General features: G+C 40.0%; 1 protein-coding gene across 1 annotated transcript in view; it reads right to left on the bottom strand.

Moving 5' to 3' along the window:
- ANAPC1 (anaphase promoting complex subunit 1) overlaps nucleotides 1-14,028 on the bottom strand; it is a 67,359-nt gene that overhangs the window by 42,881 nt on the left and 10,450 nt on the right. The window contains exons 9-18 of the mRNA XM_054984667.1: nucleotides 12,125-12,345; nucleotides 9,712-9,921; nucleotides 9,065-9,160; nucleotides 8,499-8,589; nucleotides 8,338-8,403; nucleotides 5,203-5,346; nucleotides 3,699-3,833; nucleotides 2,775-2,835; nucleotides 2,077-2,264; nucleotides 436-510 (exon numbers count right to left, since the gene is read on the bottom strand). Coding sequence (XP_054840642.1) covers nucleotides 436-510; nucleotides 2,077-2,264; nucleotides 2,775-2,835; nucleotides 3,699-3,833; nucleotides 5,203-5,346; nucleotides 8,338-8,403; nucleotides 8,499-8,589; nucleotides 9,065-9,160; nucleotides 9,712-9,921; nucleotides 12,125-12,345 — 1,287 coding nt within the window. The remainder of the gene's footprint in view (nucleotides 1-435; nucleotides 511-2,076; nucleotides 2,265-2,774; nucleotides 2,836-3,698; nucleotides 3,834-5,202; nucleotides 5,347-8,337; nucleotides 8,404-8,498; nucleotides 8,590-9,064; nucleotides 9,161-9,711; nucleotides 9,922-12,124; nucleotides 12,346-14,028) is intronic.

The raw sequence follows: 14,028 nt of genomic DNA, 5'->3' as shown, positions 1-14,028 counted from the left end.
TTAAAGGTTCTTCAGCTGTTTAAAAGATGTATATTAAGATGCACCACTTTATTTAAAAAGACCTGGGGGCCCTTAAAAATAACTTAATGTGCATTAGATTTCATAGGCAAGGGCTAGTTTCCCCTGATATTAGCTGCTATTTCATCAGAATTTAAAGCTCTTCCAACCCACTTCAGGAGACAAACAATTCCATATTTGACACTCTCAAGAACGCTCAGGTGTCATCCATAGCCAGTAGCTTCTTAGTTTTTAATTTGTCATTTAGCTCTAGAACTTCATCTCTTGTCACCTATATGAGATTCAGCTCTTTACAGACTGTCCCTGAAAATAGTTGTTCCAGGGTGGGTTGCTGTCCCACATCTTCTGCAAACCTAGAGAAGCAACATCTCTCAATTGGGATGATATTGTCAGGAATCACTAATTAATTAATCTTACTTCATCAGATCCTGTCTCCGAGGGCCGTGCTTTTTTGGGAGCAATGACTGGAGAGAGCGACCCTTCGAAATCAAGCTAAAGTAAAGAAAGAAAGAAAACAATTGTAAAGACAACAGATTTTCATGGAAAATCTCAATCATGGAAACAAATCTGTAGGAAGTCATGGTGACATGTAGCACTTATACACACAATAGATATTATTCTTTATACATGTGTTTTGGAGATTAATCAGTACCTCAAAATATGGGCCCACTACATATTCCAGTCCACAAATGAGTCCAGCTTGGACTCTGGGGAGATTTAAGCACCCTGATCCTTATTTAGATGGAAGTCTAGCTGTTTTTAATGATTTTTTTTTATAAATAGAGAACCTATGATCATTGCCTTAGGCCAATCAACTTCAGTGGGACTTTGGATGCAGTCCTCAAACCACTTGAGAGACTTTAGTATAGTGTTCACGTAAGTGATTTGAGGCAAATAGCCACAATCCAATCATGTCACTTTTTAGTACAGTTTCACATTTGGTGTAAATATTTAGTCTAGTATAAGAAAATGATCTATTTCAGCATCATATGATATATGGGTTAGTGTGTCAGACTAGTACTAAGGAAACTCAGGTTCAAATCTCCACAGACCCACAAACTGATTAGCTGATATTGAGCTCAACCTAACCTACCTCACAGGTTTGTTGTGATTATAAAATGAAGGAGGAGTGAACCATGACTGATGCCTTGATCTCCCTGCAAGCAGGGCAGGATAAATATGCAATTATTTACATTTGGCAGTCAATTAGATCATGTGCCTCCTGAATGCAGGTTCTTTGAACATTTCAGTTCAGAGATAGCAAATGGCAGGTTTGCAGGCAAAGCGCATTTTACCTGGCCCATGGAAGCCCCAACACAAGTTAATCCCATTACAGTACAAAGGCTATGGTTTCAATAAAAAAGAAAAGAAAAACAGAGAAACTCCACACTTGTCTGTTTTATGGATTTTGTAAACTCATCAGTAATATATTATTGTTCATATTTAGAAGAAATGATATGCATCAGCCCATGTACTTCACACTTTTGAAGCCCTGTGGATAAATGGCACCAACTTAAGTCCTGACCATTTACAACTTGTTTACCAAAACAACATGCAGTCCCCAGATCAGTATCTAACAATCACAGCAAACCCTGAGAATAAAGAAGCTATTCCAATTAGGTAATGAGGGTCAAAACAAGGTCATTGATGTCATGATCAAATACCATAAACAGAAATTCCAAAGTTACAACAGCAGAGAGTTTGTACTGGACATTTTATTCTACGATCTATAGTCATCCATGCAAAGCCAAGGATCATATAGTGCCATCCTAAGAAGAGTTACACCATTCTAAGCTCATTGAGTTCAACAGACTTAGAATGGCATTGTACGCTACCTTTTCCATTCACAACCCATATACATTCTAACCAGGAGACAGATGGGGAAAACTGGGAAGAGTCTAACATTATCTCCATTGTTACTTGCAATAAGGTATGTCCACTGCACAGCCAAAGCTACTTCGATCAACTGTTGGAACTTGTGGGAAAATTCCTGCAATTTCAAATGATGAATAACAGTAACACCTAGAAGTCACGTGACAACACTGCACGTTTGCTTACATTCTGGGTCCATGCCACTCGATCTGTATTGTAGCCCATCATGTTCATGAGACAGGTGACAAATAAGTTCCACTCAGAGTAATAACTTGGTCCTCCTGGCGCATTATAAGCATTATACCACCTGACAAGCATCTGCACTGCCACCTCTTTGGGCAGGATACACTTAATGCCTTGCAAACATCTTTTAACTGTTTAGAGAAGAAGAAAATAATGAACATTTTGTTTTGTCAGTGAGCCATTCAAACCACTCTGTCACTTCTAATCAATCTTTTTTGGCCTCAGAGGTGCAACTGTAACCTTAGTGATCTCTTAACTAAGAGGTAAGGGAACAGTCTGTGAGACCATGTGCTCCCTTCCCAAGCAACTCTTTTTCCTACAGGAAGTTTGGGAAGCCTCATAAGTGGGATTTGTTAATCAGCTTCAACAACTAGCCTATAAATAAATGGGAAACTTGGTTGGCTTTAGCCACATTTAAAATTGGTGTTCTAAAATTTAATGATTCTGACAGGCAGAAAGAGCATGTGCTTGACAAGTGAAGGGATGTAGGGAAAGCCGCAAGGATTCTGTGGTGTGCTATTTGTTCTATTAATTAGTTAAGAGATAGACAAGCACAGTGTCTGGGACTAAGCTCCACTGAACAGATCCAAGTAGACGTCCAAGTAAAGACTGAATTCTATTAACTGGATTCCAAATCATACCTAATTCCGAAGTTGCAATTTCAGGAATGGTAATTCTAACCATTGAGCCATTACTAAGGTCCTGTGGGAAGAAAAAGTGTCAAACAAAGAGCAACAGCATTCCAGAAAGAATTAATCCAAGCCTGACAGCAGACTTCATAATATAAATGATGACTTACACCAGGGATCCTCAACCTTTTTGAGCCTGCAGGCGCCTTTAGAATTTTGAAACAGTGTCTTGTGCACAGCTACAAAATTGCTGCCATACAATGGCTGCCACAAGAGGTGAAGTCAAAATAGAATGGCTGCTGCAGGAGGCAGAGACAGCCACAAAATGGCTTACCTTTGGTCACACAGTGAAAATCCTTGTGCTAGGTGGCAGCTGCTGTTGAAGTAACATTTTTAAAAATCTGTGCAGCCAATCAGATCTCCAATGGTAAATCAAAAGCCTGCTAGACAAAAGAACCACCTGGCCCCAATTGATTTTCTAAACACACTTGGTGGGGGAGGGATTCTTCCCAGACTCAGATTATGATCCATGGCGCAGAAGAACTCACAAATTAAAGGCTGCCATTATAAACAACAGAAGTTTGTATTCCAAACTAGGTACTTACAAACACAGAGGTAGCTCTACTAAAAATCTGAAGACTGAGGAACAAATCAGCTTCCATACAAAGGGCTCCAGAGTTTTGGAGCCCCTACTCCACCCCCAGTATTAGGCACTTTCTCCCCAGAGGTTCATAATGGGTAGATGGATACAAAGGGATATTCCTTCCTCCAAAACAATTTAAGCTTTACTAAAGTTCAGAAAAGTGACCTGCTCAAGGCAAGATCACAAAGGAGGAACAATTTAAAAGTATGCTGCCCACATCTAAAATGCAAACTACCACATGACATTGGAGCAAGACTGGTGTAGGCTTACTTGATCTATAACACAACACTTACCAGGGTCACTCTGTTCTGGACGGGATCTCTTATAGAATGAATAAATGTTGCAAGCTGCTGGAAAGTGCAGTCATCAATATAAGAGGAGTCTTGAAGTTTAGAAGAATCCCTCAGCTCTGGAGACAATACTAGCTGCTGAAAGGAACAATTTTTAAAATAATGTCTCAACAGTCCTCCTCAAAGGTCCAGATTCAGGATTAAACAAGGCATTCTATAACCATTTTCAGAGAGATAATAATCCAGGTTGTGACTGCCAGCCATGTGTAGAACCCCCCAGAAACATCTGCACAAACATAGGGACTCTTAGCAGAATGCCCACAGTTTCTTGCAAAATTCTCCACTTCTTCTCTCTATTGCCAGTTTCCTAACTCTTCTCCACAAAATCCTCATAGCAAAGCATCCACTCCATATCCATCAAGCACACATGAAGTGGGATGGCAAGAGGATGTTTCAACGACTAACTAAAGCTAAAACAGCTTCAGCAGCCAAGGACAGAGGGCATAGGTAGCTGAATAGTCCACAAAAAAATTCCAAACTCATGTGGTACCGATGTATTGTCGATGTATTGTTGAAGGCCCGGAAAACCCACAACAACCATCATGTGGTACCTTTTATTAGAACCAACTAATTCACTGTTGTTTGTTTCATTGTTCCATTATTGTTTGTATTCAGTATTTTACTATCTCTAGTGTTTATTGTATGTTTATATTTTATACAGTTTCAATAATAAAAAATTTAATTGGAAAAAAAAGAACCAACTAATTGTTATAATTGCTACATAGAAACCCTGTGCATTTTAGAAAATACTGAATTTGGCCATCTAATAGAGGGATTCTTTAATGGAAATAAGATGTTCTGAGATGTGATTTTATTTGGCAGACTGAGTAGTGCTTGTCCTCCAACCATTAAATAACATTATCCAGTTTGGCTTCCACTGACTCTATATCTAGTGTGTCATCTAAATTAGTACAAGGACTATCATGTTCACTGTCAGCTTTTTAAGGAACCTGTGCATTCTGTTTCCTGCTGGAGAGGCATACGATATATCACTGGCTTTTATATTCTCAAATGGAAAATGCCATTCCCCCGTCCTTCCTAGAAAACTTTCATCCAAATTGAAAGCAGTTACACTAAGCACCACCTTATCTAATTAAGTCTGCAAAACATCCTAAACAGGCTGCAGGCCAGAGGCCATTTTCCCCCTGCCTCTCTTTTGTTTTTTTTACTCTCCAGGCTGATAAAAGAGTTCTAAAGAACTTGAAATTTTGCAAACTGTTTTATGATATGACTTCTGTTAGTGGCTGAGAACCAAACTGAAATCTGGTGAGACAAAATTCCTGAACCACGTTTGAACCATGAGAGATCTGCAATCTTGTCACATGCACACATCAGTGATCCCTCTGGCTCTCTCTCACACACACTCGCACAAACACTCTCTCATAAAGATATCAAGATGGCATGAAACAGAAATTTTGGGGGCAAAAGAGACATTTATTTCCCTTACCTCATCGAAGTGACCAAGGTGCTTAATCAAAGACTTGGAAGGAGTGTTGATACTGTCCAAAGGAGTACTTGGGCACGGCATTTGGTTTGAAATGGACAAAGACAGTGACGGAGCAGGAAAACCAGGGATGAAAACCTTTCCTATCTTGTAATGGACAAAAATTAGAAAAGCTATGTAAAGTTTCATGGGAGCAATGAGTGCAGTTTTAAGACAAGGTAACTTCCACATTTTGACAGTCCCCCAAGTTTTCTCACACTCATTTTGGTGCAGTGGCAATAGGGCTTCCACATGGTGGGCTGCTTTGCATTCTCCTGCCTCAATGTCTCAGTGGCAGCCATTCTGCAACCTTGAGCCACTGGGGGGGATTTGGAGGGGGTAGATCAGTAATTTTTAATAACACTATAGTGATTTGTCAATTACTATTTTTTTAAAAAAAAATCAAAAAGAGAATTGTGTACACTACTCTGAGCTCTTTGGAGGAAAGTGATAGACAGAAATGTGACTGATATCTAACTCTGCTGTTTAAAGATGACAGCATAATGGCTTGAATCTACCAAAGTGTTTCTGTGGAAGAAGGAATGTCCACCCACAGAGTATGATTTTCTTGCCTCCCTCTCCACAACTACAGTACAAAACATGACACACATACTCCGAACAGCATTTGGGGGGCATTTTAACCTGAAGCAGAAGAGGCAAGAAATTTGCACTCTACAAATCCTTCCATCTACAAAAATGCACTGGTGAATCCAAGCCAGTGGTGTTTTTCACAGAGGGACGGGCATGTGTGGTTTCCCTATTGCACAGTGGCAATGAGGCTTCCACATGGCAGGTTTCTCTGCCCTGGTCCTTTAGCAGCAGCTACCCCCCCCACACACACACACACACAACTGCACCAACAGGGCTTTTTCAGGTTTTTTTTAAATCAGAGATTAAATATCATTACACTGATGGAACATTATGACATTAAGTATAACACATTCTCTGAATACCCAGTTTTCATTTTTTTAAAAAGTCTCTAGCACCTTTTATTGCAGAGATATAAGGAGAAAGGCATACCTCCACAACAAAAAGAGGCTACTGACTTTTTAAAAAGTGGAGATATGCCTTATATTTCTGCAACAAAAGATACTAGTGATTTGGCTTTTTAAAAAAAAAAAATCTCAAGGCTGGGAATTTAGAGGACCTGTTACACATATTGTTATAACATTATATTGATATAACAATATTCAGTTGTGGATTTTTAAAAATGAAGGTATAAGCCATCACTTCATTGGCTATCTATAACTTACTAGGTTCAATTAAATTCACGTACAAAGCCCTTCATGGCCTTGGGTCCTTCATATCTACAGTTCCACCTCTCTCCCTACGCTCCCACCATGGCAGGTTCACTCATCTGAAAAGGGACTTCTGCAGGCAACACGTTGTGCCTGGGCAGCATCGACAGTTGCCTGTGCCCACGCATTCTCTGTGGTGGCTCCCCTCATGGAACAGCCTGCCTGATGAGGTTAGGAGGGCTCCCCCTCTCCTGGCTTTCCTCAAACTATGCAAAACTGAATTATTCAGGAGGGATTTTTGTACACAGATAGGAGGGCTGTACTGTAAAGAAATGGTTCCAGAGAGAGGCTTTGATAAACGGATAGAGACTGTATACCTTACTACTGTACAATAATAATAACAACAACAATAACAACATTTGATTTATATATTGCTCTTCAGGACAATTTAACACCCACTCAGAGTGGTTTACAAAGTATGTTATTATTATCCCCACAACAATCGCCGTGAGGTGGGTGGGGCTGAGAGAGCTCTAGAAGAGTTCTGACTGGCCCAAGGTTATCCAGCTGGCTTTAAGTGGAGGAGCAGGGAATCAAACCCGGTTCTTCAGATTACAGTCCCACTGCTCTTAACCACTACACTAAACTGGCTGTCTGTATACTGTCGTTCCAAGTATACGCCTACTGGATAGTTTCTGCATCGTTTAATATGTCATGTTAAACTGCTTATGTTTTGTTTCAGCACTGTTACAGTTCTGTACTGGATTTCTTCTTGTTTTCAAACTTCTGCAATCGATTCCCTTTTTTATTGTTTATTGAATGTACTTACCATTGATTGTATTGACTTACACTGCGTAATCCACCTTGAGTCTCAGTGAGAAAAGTGGACTACCAATAATGTAAATAAATAAATAACTAGAAGGAAGCAAAGGCTTTCCTTCTTGCTTGCTTGCTTCCCTTATTATTTATTTAAAATATTCTATACCTCCTCTCCACAGAACCTGCTAGAGGCAGCTTACACAATAAAACATAATCAAAACACAATCATAAAAGTTTCTTAACAACTGAACACCCAGTAAGAGCATAAAACACTGAGCAGTTTAAAAGAAGGCTCATAAAACAGTTCAGGCTAGAAGTAAACCATTAAAACAATGGCAAACGATACCGCTTAATTTAAAGCTTGGTAAAAATAAGTATTTTGGCGTGGTGCCTAAAGGACAGTATTGTAGGGAAGCTCATTCCACAGGCAAGGTACCACCACTGAAAGAGCCCATTCTCTTCCAGGAGGGAGATACCACAACAGGTTTTTTTTTGGGGGGGGGGGGTTCTCTGTCAATAAAGAAGTAACCATCCCAGGCAACTCAGTAACTAGAAGGAAAATAAACCGGCTATGTTTTGCTAATGAGATTGCAGTAATGCCAAAACAAACATTTTTTAAAAATGAAATGTCTATTGCTAGGAGAAATAACATAGACAGGGAATACAATTTTATACAGATGTGATGCATGGAGGAGTCTCAACTAAGGTTTTGGAGAAACACGTATACAGCAAATTGGACAGAAGAAAAATTAAAGAAGAAGTATTAGACAGGACTGAAGGAGGATGAGAACAGATGTAAAGAGAGAAAGAAATTAAAAATGACGGGACCAATTCTAAGAAATGGGAAACAAGTCCAAGACAGAACTAAAGAAAAGTTGGAAGGAAGAAGAACACAAAGCCTAGACACATACTTGACCCTCACCTTGAAAAGGCTCACACAAGACAGAAAAGCATACAGATGTGTCAAAAACCAAGAGAATATTAAATATTATATTTAAATATTAAATATATTAAAGGCTATTGAAAACAATGCTGTACATACCCGAACCACTCCAGTATACAGAACTAAATTCCCGTTGCCTTCCAGAACCAGCATTGTGTCAACACTCTGTAAATATCAAAAGAGAGTTCGAAACAGCTGGTACCTGAGCAAATGCTATCAAAAGACATCCAGGCCATTTATATTCACCATCCCATACATACTTCAACTGGAGCAGCATCCTTTGCTTGGATGTTGGTAACAGCGCCAAAAATCAACTGTGACATGTCATTACTCTCTTGAAACTTCACACAGCTAAGCATGAGGAAAGAAAATATTTCAGACAAAAATTGTACATAAGAAATGTCAGTGGTATAGTGAGAGAAAATTTACACTGCTAAAAATCGAGATGGCCATGTTTAGAGATTTGGAAAGATGGCTTGATGTCTGAATTGACAGTTTTCTCACTGTAGATCAATTACTTGGATAAAAAACAACAACAACAACAACAACAATAAACAATTCATTGATTATTATCCAATGTGATCAGTCCTTAATTTCTCCTCATATAAGGCAAGTTGTAGCTGGCTAGAAATGTCATAATGGGGAATGAATGGAGGGAGTAGGAACAGCAGCTGTAAGCTTCATCTTGTTATCTCTCCATAAACACAGCAAATTTTTACTAGCTGCGGGACATGAAAGCTTCAACTCCTTGTGTTATAGTTCCCATATTTACACAACAATTCAAAACAGCCATACAGGTAACTCTTGGAATTCTGACCACACTTACCGCAACTGGAGTTGGGATTCCACTAGATAGCACAAAAACTTTTGCCCACAAAGGTCAGTTGTAATAAATACTTTGGATGCTTGAGAGTTTTTCTCCCTGTCAACATTCAAATAATAAACCCAATGATAATAAAATTAGGATAAGTCAAAAGAATTAGCCTAATACTGGAACAGAAAGAAGTTATCTGCCTATTAGGCAGGCATTTCCAATCTAATACATAAACCTCAAAGCAGTATTTTAAATTCATGGAGGGTGGAGGGGAAACCCTGGAGAATCCAAAGATGAAAACCTCATAAAATGCCCATGTTTACTATCATCCAAGTTTAGTCCCAACAAACTACAGAATGTGTCCTGGTTGTCCCTTCTCATTTCTCAGTTCTGCTACTGTTACCAGGGACAAACCCATTACTTTCAACAAACACAGCACATTCTTTTCTAAAATGGACACTTTCTTTGAAAAACGTGACTCTAAAGCTAGGTATTTGGCTGTGCCAGGCATTCAAGATTACATAGACAGCAATGAGCCCTGAAGGATTTACAACTAGTTGGCTCATCTGTTCTAAAAACAGGACAGTTGTAGTTCAAGTAGAATTTCATTAGCAGAAAACAGTTGCAAACACATTCTATTAAGATCACTATTTTCAAACCTCATGTTTGTGATGGCCTCAGTCCATAGGTGGTCTATGCAAAGCTCTGGAACAATCAATTCAGTTTCTGGTGCAAAGACAGAATCTGTGGAAGTACTATTTGGAGACTGGCAAATGCTGTGCCTCTTTGGAGACTGTGTGTGGCTAGAAAAGTTGAATCTTTGCACTCCAGAGAAAGAATGCACCCCTAAGGCAGGGGAATGAGACCGGCTGTAAAGAGAGAGAATAGTTTTCCATGATGAGTTGCATGTACAAAAACTCTATTAGAGGTTCAAGCTAGCAAAACTACTATTGTACAACTGGAGATATGACTTGGATGTCCTCAGTTATAATCTCAGCTCTGCCTTTAGACATGCTACTACCCTTTTAAATTGAGCTCCCATATATGGAATTCATAATACTGGCCTTCCATAAAATGGGTTGGATCCAATGGACTATTCCATCAGTGGAGTTCAACCTTCTCACCTCTCCCCTCCCAAAATGCTGTTCCTGGGGGCAGGGAATACCCAGGAACAATATTGGGAGGCATTTGGGGCTACAACAGGAGAGAGGAGAGGAGGAAGTCACACTCAGTTGGCTCTAGGTATTATTAATAAAAGGTTGCAATTTCCACCAATCCCCCCTTCCTGCTACAGACCCCCCCCCCCACGTCATTGTTCAGGGTTCTTCTTAGCCCTCAAGAGTAGCATTTCAAGGAGATAAGAGGGCTGTAGTGGGAGAGAGGAGGTAAGAAAGTTCCATTCTGTCATTGGAAAATGTAGTCTGGATTCAACCCAATGTATGTGAAATTTGCTTATTTAAAACTTTTATATGCCACTTTTCCACCCAGTTTAGGGTCCTCAAGATGGTGAACAATCACAACTTTAAAACAAGCTATAAAATACAAATGAATACACATAAAACATTTAATGCAATTAAAACATGTACACATATTATTATTTATATTCCACTTCTTTTCCCAAAGGAGACTCAAAGTGGTTTAGAATATCATTCTCCCGTCCTCCATTTTTTTTACAAAACCACCATGTCAGGTAAGGTACAGTAAGAGAATGGGACCAGCCCAAGGTCACCCAGCAAGCTTCCATGACAGACGTGAGGATACACATCTAGGTCTCCCAGGATCCTGGACCAACATGCTAGCCACTATGCCACACCACACAGACACACAAATGCTTTGAACACTCAGAAAAGGGTGCAAGTGGATGTAAGGATAAATTAGATAGATATGGCTGGCATATGTAATATTTGTAAGTGTGTACTTTATTATATATACATACACGCCATATATAAAGATTCACACATGACCTTTTTCACGTTTTGGGCTTCTCACAGCCACTTCCTTCTCACAACAGCCCATTTACTCCCTCTAAAAATTGAAGTTCTGAATGTCAGAGAACTCAGAGGACCAGTGTGACATCCAACACAGCACTGGGATCAAAGCCAAAATGGAAATCCTCAGAAGGTACATGCATAGAATTCTCTGCATCATAACTGAATCATCATTATTATTACTAGAAACAATACTTGTAAACTGCTTTGCTCACATTCATCACTGGTACATTTGCCTGTCTCTTACTGTTTATTATTATTTATTTACACGATTTATATCCCCCTTTTCATCCTCATCAGGGCAAATAAGGCCGCTAAACAAGTTAAAAACCAAATCAATATAGACAGACAGACAGACAGATGTCACTGAAAACAGTGAAATATCAATTAAAAACATATGGCAGGAAGGAGGGATTATTTAGGGAACATCAAATAAAACACCATGTCCCTTTCTTGCGGTTAACATTTAGATTGTATGTTTTCTCAGGGCCAGAACAACCTGCCATTTTTGCTTGTAAATCCAGAATGTATGCATACTGATGACGCTATATAAACAACAACAATTCTGAGTGCCAAATTCCTCAGAGGTGGCTGGGAACTAAGAAACAATGCGAGATGGACAACACAGGGGCTCCCTGTGCAAGGTTTGCCAGAATCTGGAAATCCCCATTTTGTAACGCAAGAGGTAAATGGCAGACCCATGTGTGACAGACTCATAATCCATATTAAAGGTCAAAGTACATAGCACATCCCTGTCCACCGTGGGAACAAGGTGCAATTTTAGAGGGTTTTTTTCTTTTTAACTTTTACAAATGCCAGAGGGGGCTGCTCCCACTGGGGACCATGGTGTGGGGGGGATGAGGGGGCTTTTCTCTCCCCCTTCAGCATGGGGGGGGGGTCAAAGACAACAGTCAATTCACCTGAGCTGCAGTCTCCAGCAGGAGTGGGCCCCACAGCATTTTTAAAACAGGATTTATAAGGGCATCAAGGATCAAAGGATTTATAAGGGCATCAAAACAGGATTTATAAGGACATCAAGTCCCTATGGTGGACTCAGGTTAAACAATGCAAGCTCACCACTTACCTAAGGGCTGCCATGTTGGATATGGAAGGCGAACGGGAATGAATGCTGGGAGACGATGCTGACCTACTCTGACTGTGAATAGAGGAATAATTCTGAAAAGGGGAAGCCACAGGTGAATCACCCTTAGACAGACTTCTGAGATGGACTGTGAAAGAGCTGCTGGTGGCTGCATGCTGAGGAGTCCCCACTTGCTCTGAAAACTTTAAGACTGCATTCTGCTCCTGAAAGTTAAAAAAAAGCAGCCTCTGTAATTTAATGCAGGATATGTTCCATATACCTTCTTAAGTTACACTTTTAAAAGATGATGTGTTCCTGGGCAGCGTGCATTTAAGAGATGTATTGACTACTGTAATATAAGGTCATCAACCTTGAAGATACCTGAAAAACAGCAACAAACCTTCATCAAGAATGTGTCCAATCCATGCCTTTATGGGTGCACCATATAAATGTAATTTATTATACAGCATGGAAGAAACTTGTAAACCTTCATACCCACAGAATGTGTTTGAGGATAGAAGTTTATAATTACGGGAATATAATACTCAAATATGAAAAGACTACTTTTAGTTTAGAAAAAAGAATGATTAAAAGGGGGCACGACAGATGTTTATGAAGCTACGCATACTGTGGTGAAAATAAAGACATGTTCTGCACTCATTAGAATTCAGGGTCAACCAAAGGCATTGAGGAGCACTGGATTCAGGACACCAAAAAAGGAAGTATTAAGTTATGCACTGCATTGCCACAAACTGTAGCCGTAGCCACTAGCACCACTGAACTCATGAAGGATAGGTCTAGCAATGCCTACTAGCCAGGCAGTTAAATGAAACCTTCACGTACAGAGGCAGTGCTGCACAACTAATCACAAGGGGCAGGGAGAGGCAGAAACAGGAGGGTGCTGTTATCTTCATTTCCTTGCTTGGAGGCTTCCCAGAGGTATTTGGCTGGCAACTGTGAGAAACAGGATGTTGGACTAGATGAACCACTGATCTCATTCAGCAAGGATGTTCTTGCACTCATGGATTACGTTTGAACATTGTAAGCATCCTAGGACTGGGCTTCTGCTCCCTTCCACTATGGGCTGCATTCAATTCAGAGTGAAAAGAGTAATTCCTGCTAGATAGTTTTACTCCAGTCTATCAGTCAGCTTGGGGCAGCCAGACCTCCCTCAGCACAAATGAAATGAAATAGAAATACATCATCTTCTCAGAGAAATGGAAAAGTATAGTAGAAGCTGTAGTCTTGAGACCAACAAAGTAAAGGGGAAAAAATGACTCCAGCAACTGACAGAAAATCATACCATGTAAAAGATGCAATGAGGAATTGTGCCCATTACATCCTACAGTATCCTAACCAGAACCTACTCAAATTAGAAAACGGCTCATAAAACTTCCTTTCCAACTTCTGGCTGGTTACTGTTCCTAGGAGAAGAGCCATGGAGTTCACGTTACATAGGTGAGAAGTACTGGTGTTAGGTTAGCAAGTCTGTGTTCCTCCATCTTGTTCACATAAATCTATGTTTGAAACTCCAGACTAGCTCTACCCTGCTCTTCACTTGTACAGAGGAAACCCTGAAAGATGCCATTAGCTGCTTTGACTACAGATAATAATACAGATAACAACAACAACAGCAACTGCACTTATATACCACTCTTCTAGACAGATTAATGCCCCACCCAAAGCGGTGAACAAGTTAGTGTTATTATTATCTCCACAATACAGCTGGAATGGTGGGGTTGAGAGGAGTGGCTTACCCAAAGTCACCTAATGAGCTTATGGCAGTAGTGGGATTCGAACCAGTAGAGTGCTGATTCACAGCTGAATTACTTAACAACTGTGCTACAGCAGCTCCCAATCTTCATGAACTATTCTCAATAAATCTAGCTCTTTACTTCACCCATATG

This window comes from Eublepharis macularius, chromosome 1 (assembly GCF_028583425.1).
Source record: "Eublepharis macularius isolate TG4126 chromosome 1, MPM_Emac_v1.0, whole genome shotgun sequence".
In the NCBI taxonomy this organism is placed as follows: domain Eukaryota; kingdom Metazoa; phylum Chordata; class Lepidosauria; order Squamata; family Eublepharidae; genus Eublepharis; species Eublepharis macularius.
This window is presented reverse-complemented; position numbering and strand designations above follow the sequence as displayed.